Below are 13,272 nucleotides of genomic sequence, written 5' to 3'. Positions count from 1 at the left end.
CATCCTTTGGGTACAGTTTAAATCTTCCCTTCTACAGAAACTTCCCATTCCATTTGAGTTCACATTGAGATATCTAATCTGTTAAAAGTTGTGGAAATTCTACAATTCATTATTATCTTTGTCTGTTTTGACAAATATGTATTACTATTTTAACATCTGACATGCATATATCTTATCTTTCCAATAGACTTGGATCCTTAAGAAGTGTACTTTCCTTTTATACTCTTGTATTCATTTCATTGTTTATTTTCTTAGTACCTACCATATACAACTGTAATGGTTGGGATATTACATTGTACAGATTTCACCTGTTGCACTTTGTACAAAATGTAATCAGGGATCCACATCCAGAGTTAGGTAAAACTGTATGAGTTGTCTCATATAAATAGCTTAAATACTGTAGAAGTGTTGGTGAGATATCAAGGAATGATGCAAATGGCATTTAAGTTATTCATTAAAAGATAGGGATAGTTTAAAAAGATGTAAATAACGAAGAAATAAAGGCAACAAAGGAAATGTACTAAATATATAAACAGCTGTTTATCCAGCAATTTATAGGTGTTCTTGTCAGTAAGTGGATTGAAGAAAGTAGAGAGCCTCTTGAACACTGGTTTAAAGATTTTGAACTTTACTTAGTGAACTATGGTACGGTGAACAATACAATCATTCCTTACACTTTAAGAAAGTGTATTTTATTTCTTTTGCACTACCTAATGCTATGCATTCAGCTTTTATCTGAAAGAAAAAATAGTTGTTGTGTCTACTCTGAAATACCCAATTTCAGTCTATTTTGTGGCACTGATATCAGTGGAATCTTAGTGAAGACAGACTAGATTTACTGAATCCTGTTAGAATCTGTTTTCAATCTGACACTGATATCTATTTTTTTAGGGTCATGTGAAGGTGGTGCGCTACTTAGTCAAAGAAGTCAATCAGTTCCCATCAGATTCTGAATGTATGAGATACATAGCAACGATCACTGATAAGGTAATATATTGATCAAATTCATCCCCACTATGAACTTGGGATCCCATTTGGTATGTGTGTGTGTGTGTGTGTGTGTATGTGTGTGTGTGTGTATGTGTATGTGTATATATTCCACACTAAGGAAAAAAGAATCCTTAATTTGAGCAATAATGTATGGTACATAGCAATTTTTTATTTATCTAGTATTCAGGAATGAGGTATGCTTTTTAAGAGACTCTTCAGATTATTTATTTACCTAATGAAGTAATAAAACATTTTCTGTGGTAGAATTTACCTTCTTAAAATAGTACTTAAGCTAATGTAATTTTAATATAAATGCTAAACAATCTAAAGCAAATTATTGTTATTATTCATTAGTGTTATAATCTATCCAGATTGATACCTATTCTGAGAGGAATAAGTAAGTGGATTTTTTTTTAATACTTGAACAAAAATTAATGTAGTACTTCAATTATGGTCAATAAATCTCTAAGATCTTCAACATGATATAAAATTGGAGTAACTGTCAGGTTAAGAATGAATTTACTAGGATTTTTTGCAGGAAAAATAAGGAAGATAAATCCATTTAGCGTTCTATTTGAGATCTTCTGGTGATGTTTTGATTTGAGAGTAAAATCCTAAGACATGCCTCTGAAAAACTAAGATTATCTTTCTATTACATTTTCTTAGCAGTTATTACATGATAGTGAGCAGCTTTTTCCCTTAAGTTTTATTTAACATAGCTAATCCACTGTCTTGCCTGCCTCTAGATTCCTTTATGACAATTAATATTCCTGGATACTACTGGTTTTCTTGGAAGGGACAGAGATTAAAAATAAAGCTTTTGCCTTAATAGGGAAATAATCCCTTTACTGTCAAAAAGTGTGTACTATGAATGAAATCACTAAGAAAAATCTATAAGTATTGTGTTGATTTTTTTATGAGCGATTCTTGCACAAGAAGTTAGAGTAGCAAAGCCTAAATATTTGAGAACAGTTTTTGCCAATTACGTATTTTGAATTTTTTAAACCTGTTTTCTTTTGTTGATACTGACCTTTTCCTTCAGCCCATTAACCAGCTGACAAATTTTTGCAGCTCTATTTGTGGTATGATTTCTCATTTAAATTATATGCGTAAATAATTTTAGTTTCTGAAATGTGTCGAATGGATATTATTAAAGAATAGTAGAAGCTCTTTGCTTATGTATTTTTTATAAGATATCATTTAAATTATGTTTTTATTTGTACCCTTTTTTGCCCTACTACTGATCCTTGTTGCTTATGTTCATTTAAGCACCTTAATTAATACTTTCATGTTTTCAGAAATCTCTCCAAATGTTGTTTTTTTGAGGCTAGAAATATCTTAATTTTTCATTTTAGGAGATGCTGAAGAAGTGTCATCTTTGTATGGAGTCAATAGTGCAAGCCAAAGATAGACAGGCTGCTGAAGCAAACAAAAATGCCAGCATTTTATTAGAGGAGTTAGACTTGGAAAAGGTAATGGTAACCTTTACATATGAAAAATACCTACTTTTGTCCTTTCTGCTTTTCTTTTTCCTAATTTATAACCTGGTTTTTCATTTTGTTTTGTTTTGGTTTTGCTTTTGCTTTCAATTAAGTACATGGTTTTCAAGTCTGGCTCAAATACTGAAGAGAATTATGAGTATTTTAATATCGTTAAAATAGTTTTCTTTGTAGTCAAATTAACAAAATGTTACAAGAATTGCATTGATCTGGAAATCAGAGAACCTAGCCTCTAATGCTCAATTATCTCAACTAATGATCTCTTAATCCTCATCCACATCTGTTCTTCATCGATCCCAGACCTTGTAACTTGTTGCCAACAGATTTATATCAGAAGTACCAAATACAATACGAAGGCATACACTACCAAGGCCTAATCAACTAGTGAAATACAACCAGTTGGTGGAATGTTTAATATGTACCTTTTTAAATGGATGCTTTCTCTTGTACTTTTCTCTTTCAGTCACACTACAGCATCATTCCTATCTATTCCCATGGGGTGTAAAATACTCCAAACAACGTATATTTTAGACAATTTCATAACGGCTTCTTTACTCCCGTTAGTGTCAATAACGGTACTCCAGAATGTAATAGTAATAATAATCATAGAAGGAAAAGAATTGCTCAGCATGGAATATTATGGAATATGTCCTGCCATATTTCATCTTTCTAAAAAAGGTTAAAAATGTATAAAATTTAACATGTATTCCTTAAATTTATAAAGGATATGCAGTGATAGCAGGGGCTAGGGTTCCAACCCTCCATGCAGTTGAAAATCTGAGTATAACCTTACAGTTGGGCCCTCCAAATCTGCAGTTTCATGTCCACGGATTCAACCAACCATAGTGTAGTATTGTAGTACTTACTTATTTTTTAAAAATCCACATATAAGTGGGCCTGCACAATTCAAGCCTGTGTTGTTCAAGGGTCAATTGTATAACCTTTTTTATTTAAGCCAGGTTCATTCATTTTTATTCTACTCGCTGACTTTGTTAAGCTGAACATTTCGTATTATATGAAGAAAACATGAATTATTTTAAACATTTTATTCTAAATTGAATGTGAAAATATACATTATTTTCAGAAAAACACATTTAATATCAGAGGTTCTTCATTTTAAAAAATTTCTAGTTTAGATTCTGACCAAATGAAAGTTAGCTTTTTGGCCACTTTGAAGCTTTAATTGAATATGAGCACGCTGAGAGTAGATACTGTTATAATCACTGTTGTAACTATTACTTGACCTATTTTTATATTCATTTTCATCTAATATTTATTTAATGTCTGCTGAGTACCAGGCAATATAATAGGGCCAACCTGTATGACAGAATATGTATTATGAGTCTTCTCTACAAAAATATTATTACCCTCATATTATAGATGGAGGAACTGAATCTATGGGAAATTAAGTAACTTTCCTAAGCCAGGCTAGAATTTAACCCACTTTCTAAATTTTAAATTCCCTGGTTCCCTCTCCTCCCTTAACTTACCTCTTAGTGCTTTCTCCCTTAAGTATTATAATATCCTGTTTTGTGCATTACTCTAATGTTAAAATCTCTAAGTGACAGTTATTTCATGATACTGTTTCTTTTGCATTTGCATAAATCTCAGAAAGTGTCCTTTCTATAGCTGAGACATAGATAATCTGTTTTTAAATAAAATCTTTGTTTTATACCTGGATGTTACTACTTTACATGAAATAACCTTTAGGGATTTACTGCATACCTGTGGATTACAAGGTCAGGAAGCACATATGTCTTATTAAGGGTGTCTATTCTTAATCAATTTCAATGTTTTTTTAATTGCAATAATACGTTTAGTTTAAGCTGTGAGATATGCAAAGATATCTAAAATGTGCCATCATTATAAGGTGACTGAAGTTAAAAACCTGGTATGGTAATTAACTAAAAGTCCTCACCTGTACAGTTACCTTTGCAGCCTTTTAAGACCTTATGTGATCTGCCCATCCATAGCACTCCCTGTACCTCTCTCTTATCTTATTTTGCTGTTTTCTCTTAGTCACTTTACTTCATTCAAAATGACCACCTTTTTGTTCTTGCTATGCTCTCTGCCTTGAATGTCACTTCAGTTGCCTCATATTTTAGTCTGCCTTTCGTGTTCTTCCTGTTCTTCCCTTCTTTATTTTCGTGTTCTAATATTCTAAATACTGTATTTTTATTTAGTAATCTTGTTTCTCTCTCTACCACAAGAGTGTATGCACCACAAAATGGTACCTGGCATGTTACAGGTACTCAGTAAACATTTGTTTAGCAAATAAATATCCACGTATATGAAGACAGTGTACCTTTTAAAAAAATATTATCATGTGAACATATTACTCTAATACTTGCTTTTCCCTCTTTCAATAACTGAAGAATATTGTCAGTTGATAGTGATTTAAATAACTGCATAATATACTCCACAGCAAGTTTGTTTTGAGTTTTTTGTCACTGCAAATAATGTTGCAGTAAATATCCGTATACATGTTTCCTTATATTTTGGTGCTTTTATTATTTTTATGGAGTTTCTTCACTTGGGCCAATATATTTTAAATTTGGTACTTCTGGAATATTTTCCTACTACCATCAGCAATACATAAGTGTTTTTTCCTTGAATTCCTGCCAGCATTTCTTAACCTTGATGTTCATGCTTTCAGAGCCTCAGATTTAAGGCAAAAAAAAAAGGAACTTCTTTCAAATGTCATTGCGTATTTTTCCATAATATTAAAACTCAAAGGTGATAATTCTTAATCATAAATTAATTAGAGCTAATTCTCCATGCATTGATCCTTTATAAGCAATTTTGAATGGGGGGTGGTGCATGGATAGAATTCTAGATTATAGAGGAGGCCCTTTCCTGAACTCCAGCCCCTTTCTATTTCTATTTGAAAAATTATCAGATTGAGATCTGATAGGATTTGGTTCGCTCTTTTTTACTTATGATTTAAATCTGGAAAAGTACAGTTTTTTGCCTTTGAGACACAGTACATTCTGGCTCCACCTTCTGATTTAGGAACATCATAGGAGTTGGTCCCATCTGGTTTAGGTAACTTACTGCTTGTATAAAAATGCTCCTTTGATCAGCCTTTCTAATTTGAAAATGTTGGTTAATAGGTTTGTAAAAACTGCTGTGGAGAATACTGCTCATTATATTGAACAGATTCCTTTGTCCTTATGCAGCAAACATTTGATTTACTGAGCATTTACTATGAAGAAGCCATGCTCTAGAGCAATTGATATGGTCAGACTGTGAAGTATTCTGGCAGTTAATTGCTTGTTCTCTTAGGACGTTAACTAAGTTATGTTTTGGGCTGTTAGAATCCTTAGTGGGTGTTATTGGTCTGCACTTTTAATGTCTCACCTCCCTACTTTATCACTTCTTGTTTCTCGCCTTTGTCTTTGTAAACTTTCATAACCTTTTAGGGAATTATGTAGGGTATATTTTTTAAATATTCCTTATAGATATTTTTAATTGGGTTTTTTGCCACCACCTGAAGCTGTTGACATGCCCACTTCACAATCTCAATTTTACACATTTAATTCTCTATCATCTCTTGTCTTTTCAGCTTTACTTCCTCTAGAATTCTACATCCAACAATCCTGAAAACATTCTGCCTACCAGTAAATTGTAGGATCCATTTATCATACCACCCTTCACTGGCCTGCCTTACTCTTTTCTTTTCCTTATTCTTACCTGAACCCTAGTAACTGAAGGTATCTAGGGAAAAAAAACAAACAAAACTCAACCTTGATGACTAATTTTACATTAAATGTGTGACAGTGGATCCTTTACTGCTGCCCAGTAGTCATACTGTATCTTTCTCTAGTTCAATGTATTCTCCCACTCATCTAGATCGTTATTTCTTTCTCCTTTATTTTGACTTCTAGTACATCCTCTTCTTCTCCCTCAGTTGCTGACCTTACATCCTACATCAGTGAGAAAACTGAAGCATCAGAAGAAAACTGCCAAAGACTTCCCCCACCCCATCTTCCTATCCACCACCCCGATACTTCCTACCAGTTACTAAATAAACCTGTAACCAGTCCCTCTATTTATGAGCTAGATCCTATCTGCTTTCTGCTATCCTTTACTCAAAAACATTGTTGTAGCAATTCTCTCTTATTCTATATCATTTCCCCCTTCTCCGGGATCATCGTCATCATCATATAAGCTTTATCCAATTGTGAAAAACTTTTTCCAACATTCTCCCACCCCAGTTATCAGCAACAAGCCCATTTCTTTGCTTCTGATTGCAGGAAAATAGACTATTTTGGCTATTTCCATTTCTCTTTTTTCTTGAATCTACTCCTGCCAGGCTCTCACTCCCATAGCTCCACCAAAACTATGCTTTTATGGTCTCCAGTGGCTCTTACATAGCTAAATCCAATGATTACTTCTCTATCCTGATCTTACTAAGCCTGATAACACCTGACATACTCTCTTTTCTTGGACTCTACTACACTACACACTCTATTTTTCTCTTAGCTTTGTGTATTTTCCTTCTGTGTCTAGTTTCTGCTCTTCTCCCCTCCTACTTGGCAATCCATTTAGCTCATTACATGATCTTTTTTCTTTATGCATTGATCATCTCATCTGCTTCTTAGCTTTAAATATATAGTAACTAATCCCAAATTTGTCTCTTTAGCCCAGACTTCTTCCCTAAACTCCAGTCTCTTATATGCAACTAGCTACTCAACATGTCCCTTAGATACCTAATTAAATGTGTTATACTTACATCCAGTGTGAACTGATCTTTGCCCACTCCAGACCCACAGCTCTGTCTTCTAATTAATTGCTCAGGCTAAAAACCTTGATAACATCCTTGATTCCCCTCTGTCTATCCTTCATTGTGTTGGAAAATCTAGTTACCTTTGCCTTAGAACTACATCTTGAATCCTAATGACTATTCATCACTTCTCACCCTGGTTCATGTCATTAATATCGTCTCTTACCTGTATTTCCACGGTAGTCATTTAACTGGTCTCCCTGATTCTGTCATTGCTCTGCAGTCTGTTCTCTATTTAACTTAGAGTGATCCTCTCGTATCACTTAGATCAAATCACTCTTTTTCTCAAACCCCTACAATGCCATTTCTCTCAGAGTAAAAGATAAAAGTCTTTAAAATGCCCTGTGAGACCTTAGGTGATCAAGCCCCCTGATATATTCCCTGAAAATCATTTTCTACTATTCTCAGCAACACTGGCCTACTTAAACATGCCAGTTCTGCTTGAACATACTTAAAGCTTATGTACTGGCTGTTCTCCTTGCCTGAAATACTTCAAATCTTTTAATGTTTACTTAAACTTCACCTTCATGTCCCCCTACATGTCCCCACATACACACTTCTCTTCTTCCACTCCAGTATTCTGATTTTACACTGTATTTAACACCTTTTAAACAACTGTGTAATGTATTATGTTTAGCATCTGTGTGCCTCCCTTGCAACTAAATAAAAGCTTCTTAAGCTTCGTGAGGGCAGGTAATGTCTACTAATGAGTCCTGAGAAACTGGAACCATGCTTAGTATATAGCAAGTTATCAATAAATTTTCACTGGATCCTGCCCTCCCCTCAACTTGTACTCCTTGATCTCTTTCTGTTATTGATGTCACTACTGATTATTCAGAAATGAAATCTTGATGTTGTTTTCAGATTCTCACTGATCTTTGCTCCCCATTCTCTATATCCATCAAATACAGTAGTTTAGTAAATTAACTTAATCCAGTGCCTGGCACATATTAACCCCTTACATATTAACAATATCAATATCATCATCATCACCTTTAATTGAACTTTGGCAGTCTCTGTATGAGCCTTCTCTTCCGTGTTGCCACTTCTCACCTGAAGTATTGCAGTAGGCTTCTTAATAATCTCTCTACAAATAAATATTTTTGCCTTCTGTCAATCCTACTTTGTTCCAGTGTAACTTTTCCAGTTCCCATAGTTTCTAATACATAGGTGAGGTTGCTTTTCTCCCTCCCTAAAATCCTTCTGTCTTTCTTCATTGTCTGTATGGTAAATTTCAAACATTCAGCTCCTCCTGTCTTCTCTAGGCTCATCACTTAATATGTTTTCTACTTCTCACATACTTCATTCACTCTCTTTCTTTCTTTCTTTCTTTCTTTCTTTCTTTCTTTCTTTATTTATTTATTTATTTATTTATTTATTTATTTTTTGGTGGAAGAATTGGGGATTGAACCCAGAATCTTGTACATGCTAAGCATAAGCTCTACCACTGAGCTATACCCACCCTGCCCTCATTCCCTTTCATATATCCTTTCATATATCATAGATTTGCACATGGTATTTCTTTAGTATGAACTACCCCTCCCTAAATCCTTAAATTCTCATCTTTTAAGCTTTACTCTTAAATATCAATTTGTTTTCTGAATCCACAATTAGAAACCACCATTGGGTAGTGCCCTTTGCTTTTCCACAATGAGGTTTGGCTCTTTTCTTCAAAGCCTCTGCATTCCCCCACATATGCTCATAAACATGTTGCAGTTCTTCAGTAAGTGAAATGAGGTCTAGGCATATACCTTGTGAGAAATTAGAGGATGTAGGCTAAATTTCTAACTCTCTTCCTGTACCTCCAGACTTATTTGAATCTCATAGTTTATTTTGTTTTCCTCTTTTTTCTTTCAGATCTTGTATCAGTTATTACCATCTCCCCCATACTCCTATTATCTTCAGTGCCTACTGTTTCATTAACTCCTACCCTCTTTCTGCAACTTAATCAAGTTAACTATCATAATGAAATCTTAGCTCACACTTAGTGTTATGTTTCCTTATCCAAATATGTTAAGGAAATAATCTATGTCTTATTGACTCTACTTTTATTTTTGATTCTCATCCTGGGACCATTTGCTTATTTCTCCACTATTCCAGTGAATTGACTATGGCAGAGGTCACCAATGGTATTTTATTGCCAAATCCATAAGATTAGACATCTCATACTTGTTTCCCTACCGATACTTTGTAATACTTATCAATGTTGATCTGCTTTCCTTCTTGAAACTCTTCTCCCATTGAAGGTGCTTTCACCTGTCTTCCTCTACCTGATTACACCTTTCTGAAGTATCTATTGATCTTCTTTTTTATTATCAGATATTCCCTCCCCTTTATCTTTTACACACACACAAATATTGTTACAGCTTTTTCCCTTTGATGATTTCATTTAATTCATTAGTTTCAGACACCACCTACAAACTAATGATATCTCTTAAGTCTGTATCTATCCTATCAAATTCTGCTTAGTTTTAGAGAGCTCCAAGCCTTGTAGGTCCTTTTGCAGTCATAGTCTGAGCTCTCTCCCCCTAGAAAGAAATCGGTTTTCTGGTTCCTCTGGATTTCTGCCCCACTTTTTAGTGAGTCCAAAGGGTAGGTAAGATCTATAAGATTATCACTATACCAGCCTTACAACTTCAAAATCTAGAAACAAGAATAAATATCTAGCCCATACGGCTAAACTCTAAAATGTGATAATTCAGACTTTGTTGCCGGGGTCAACTGACTGAACTCGGTAAACCTGAGGCACATACATACCTAAGGACTCAGTCGCAGCCACACTCTAAGAACTATCCCAGCCCTTCACCCCTACCCAGCCGTAAGTCCAGCCTGCTTTCTGATTTTTCTATTTTTAAAAAAGTTCTTCCCTTCCTTGAATACAAATCACAGTTACTTCCTACCACTGAACAAATTTTAAAAAGCAGGCAAAGTGAAAAATTCATCCTGGCTGAGCCAAAAGTCTTGAACCTCATTTGTTATCTTTATTCCCCAAAAAGCTATTTCTTGTGGCTTTCTCAAGGCTTTTCTGTGCGTACAGGCATGATATAGATAAAATATCAGTTTTATTATGCCTAATTCTAAATTGGAGAGGCTTAATATAGACCAGCCACAGTTGCTTTTAAAATGTTTTTCTGGCACACGCTTCACCCCTACTTCGCCTCCTCTCCCTTTTACACTTACCTATTTATTTCATGAAATTCAATTAGACAGGACAACCCCAGGCCTCACTCATGGGAAAGATGGAGAAAGTATGTTTCCTGAGGACAGGCCGCTAGCTGAAGCAGAGCTGAGTTGCACATGCTCAATTCCTTCTTTCAAACTCACCAGTCAGATTGTACTCCTCCTCACTTGCAGTGAGCTAGGGTGTAAAAGTCACCAATTACTATTCTTCCCAATCCTTTGGAAAGGTCAGAAACTCTTCTTTTACTAGTCTTCAGAGGTAACTTGTATACTTCTGGAAGACTAGCAGTAATTTCAAGGGGGTAGATACCATGCGGACGATTTCTGTATCTTCAACTTCCATTTGTGTTCTTTCGTGAAATCCATCTGCCTAAAAATGTATCAGGGTTCTACAGATTCTCCTTGATTATTTCACTTTCAAAAACAAAAGATTTATCTCTTACCCAAGAAAATATAATTATGTTACATTGCCCCAGAGTATAAAACTTTCAAGGTGGGCAAAATCTTTTAGGCGCCAACAGGGATCATTTCTAAAGGCAGGAGGAATGTCTAGCAAAAGCTAGAGACATAAATGAAGTCAGACTTTTTCTCATGAAAAGTAAGTCTGATTTGACTTATGAGTTTGTCTTTAAGCACTGGTTTTATTAGCTAGGATATTGTGACATTTTCCATAAACTGAGTATCATTGTTTGGACACATATTTAAAATACACATAAAACGTATGGAACACTAGATTTGGGCAGGAAATATATAGTTTGAAAATGTCATTTAGACAGCTTGCAAACAAAAGAGTTTGAAGATGATTTTCCCACTTTATGAACGAAAGAGGAAAATTTAATAGTTAAAATAGCTTATTAAGACATGTTATTGGACTTTAAAATTTACTCTTAGTTTAATATGTACCCAGTTTAACAAATAGAAATAATGTAAAACTAAAGTAAAATTGAAAGTCACCTTCTTTCTGCTACCTCTCTTCTAGGCCCACCCTCTAATCACTAGTAAGCCTTTGATTTATATCTCTGTCCTCTTAGCCTTTTTTTTTTTTTTTTTAATTTGCACAAAGAGACCCACATAAAGGGCTTCCCTCACCCCCCCCAATAAATGAAATCAGTGGTCTGCAGTTTTTCTTTTTCTTCCTAACAAGTGTAAATTGTGTGCATTTTCCCAGGTATATGTTTATAACTTTTAATGGCTTCCTAGTATTCTGTGAATGTATACTGTTGTTAATTTATGCCACCTCCCCATGGATTTACCTTATTTCCACTTACTACCATTGTAATCAGTTTTGCAATGGAAAATATTGAACCTATATTTTTCCACTAGAGATAGTGATTTTATAGAATAAATTCTTAGGATAAGCCATTTATAATTTTCATAGGAGACTTTTAAATTACCTTTCCTAAAATGTTAATATTTATACCAACAACAATGTAGGTAAGAATTCATTTTCCCAAACTTTGCTATCTAATATCTTTTTAAATTTTCCCAAATTGATGAACAAAACATGGTAGTTTATTTTAATTTACATTTTCTTAGTGATTATGAAGTTATGTATATCTCTCATTCATCCATTTTTAAATTAGATTGTCTTTTATCATTAATTTGATCTTGACATTTAAAAATATTATTTTCTCTTTACAGTGATTTGATTATGATCTTGATCAAAAATGAGTTAAACTAAGATGACTTTGAATTTTTTTGTATCCCAGTACCCTTATGATAAAGTGACATTATATGACAACTTTTTTTCCAAGGTAAATTCTAGTGTTATATGTCTGTTTTATTGATTCTTTAACAGTTAAGGGAAGAAAGTAGGAGGCTGGCTTTGGCTGCCAAAAGAGAAAAGAGAAAGGAGAAGAGAAGAAAGAAAAAGGAAGAACAAAGAAGAAAACTAGAAGAAATCGAAGCCAAAAATAAAGAAAACTTTGAACTCCAAGCTGCTCAAGAAAAAGAAAAGCATAAAGTTGAAGGTATTTTTTCTAACCCATCTAGGTTGTTTGTTTCATGTAATACATTCTATTCAAAATTATGTTTTCTTAACTATCAGTAACTTAAGGTAAAAATAGATCTGTAAGTTATTAAGCCCTTATTAATATGCTATTTTCATTAATTGGCTTCCCCCCATCTTTTTATTATAAAGAATTTCAAACCTATAGACAAGGAAAGAAAATGATAAACACCCGAATACGCTTCACCTAATTTAAAAATAAACAGTTCACTATATTTGCTTTATCTTTTTCTCTAAATATATATACATATTTTTTCCTAAGTTGTCTGAAAGTGAATTGTAGATATCTGACATTGCACCTATAAAACTTCAGCATGTCTCCTAAGAATGATGTTTGCTTACGTATCACAATACCATTTATAATACCTTAAAAAACTAACAGTAATTCCATAATTTCATCTACAATCAAGACCATATTCAGATTTTTCTTGAATGGGGAGTTATTTTTAACTAGGTTCTAACTAAAAAATTATTTGAGATGAGGGTATTGTTAGGAAGAACCATTGCCACTACACCACCAAATACGTATGCTGTGTATGTGTGTTAGTTTCTCCCTCCTCCAACCTTTTATTTTGAAAAATTTCAAACTACACATAAAAGTTTAAGGATTAATTTAATGAACACGTGTACATCACCTAGATTCTTATAACATTTTGGCACATGAGTTTATCTTTTTTCCTTACTCTTCTTTTTAATGGTCTCATGTACAATGTCCGCATCATACGAAATCACCCCAAAATGCTTGAGTAGCATTCTCAGAAAAAGAACATTTTTCATAACCACAATTATATTATTACACCTAAGAAATT

General features: G+C 33.8%; 1 protein-coding gene across 9 annotated transcripts in view; it reads left to right on the top strand.

Moving 5' to 3' along the window:
• The window catches only part of ANKRD17 (ankyrin repeat domain 17), a 155,295-nt gene that overhangs the window by 117,403 nt on the left and 24,620 nt on the right, over positions 1 to 13,272 (top strand). For all 9 annotated transcript variants that reach the window (XM_074344870.1, XM_074344847.1, XM_074344843.1 and 6 more), the window contains 3 exons: positions 892 to 987; positions 2,346 to 2,462; positions 12,254 to 12,425. In XM_074344870.1, coding sequence (XP_074200971.1) covers positions 892 to 987; positions 2,346 to 2,462; positions 12,254 to 12,425 — 385 coding nt within the window. The remainder of the gene's footprint in view (positions 1 to 891; positions 988 to 2,345; positions 2,463 to 12,253; positions 12,426 to 13,272) is intronic.

The sequence above is a fragment of the Camelus bactrianus genome, chromosome 2 (assembly GCF_048773025.1).
Source record: "Camelus bactrianus isolate YW-2024 breed Bactrian camel chromosome 2, ASM4877302v1, whole genome shotgun sequence".
NCBI lineage: Eukaryota > Metazoa > Chordata > Mammalia > Artiodactyla > Camelidae > Camelus > Camelus bactrianus.
This window is presented reverse-complemented; position numbering and strand designations above follow the sequence as displayed.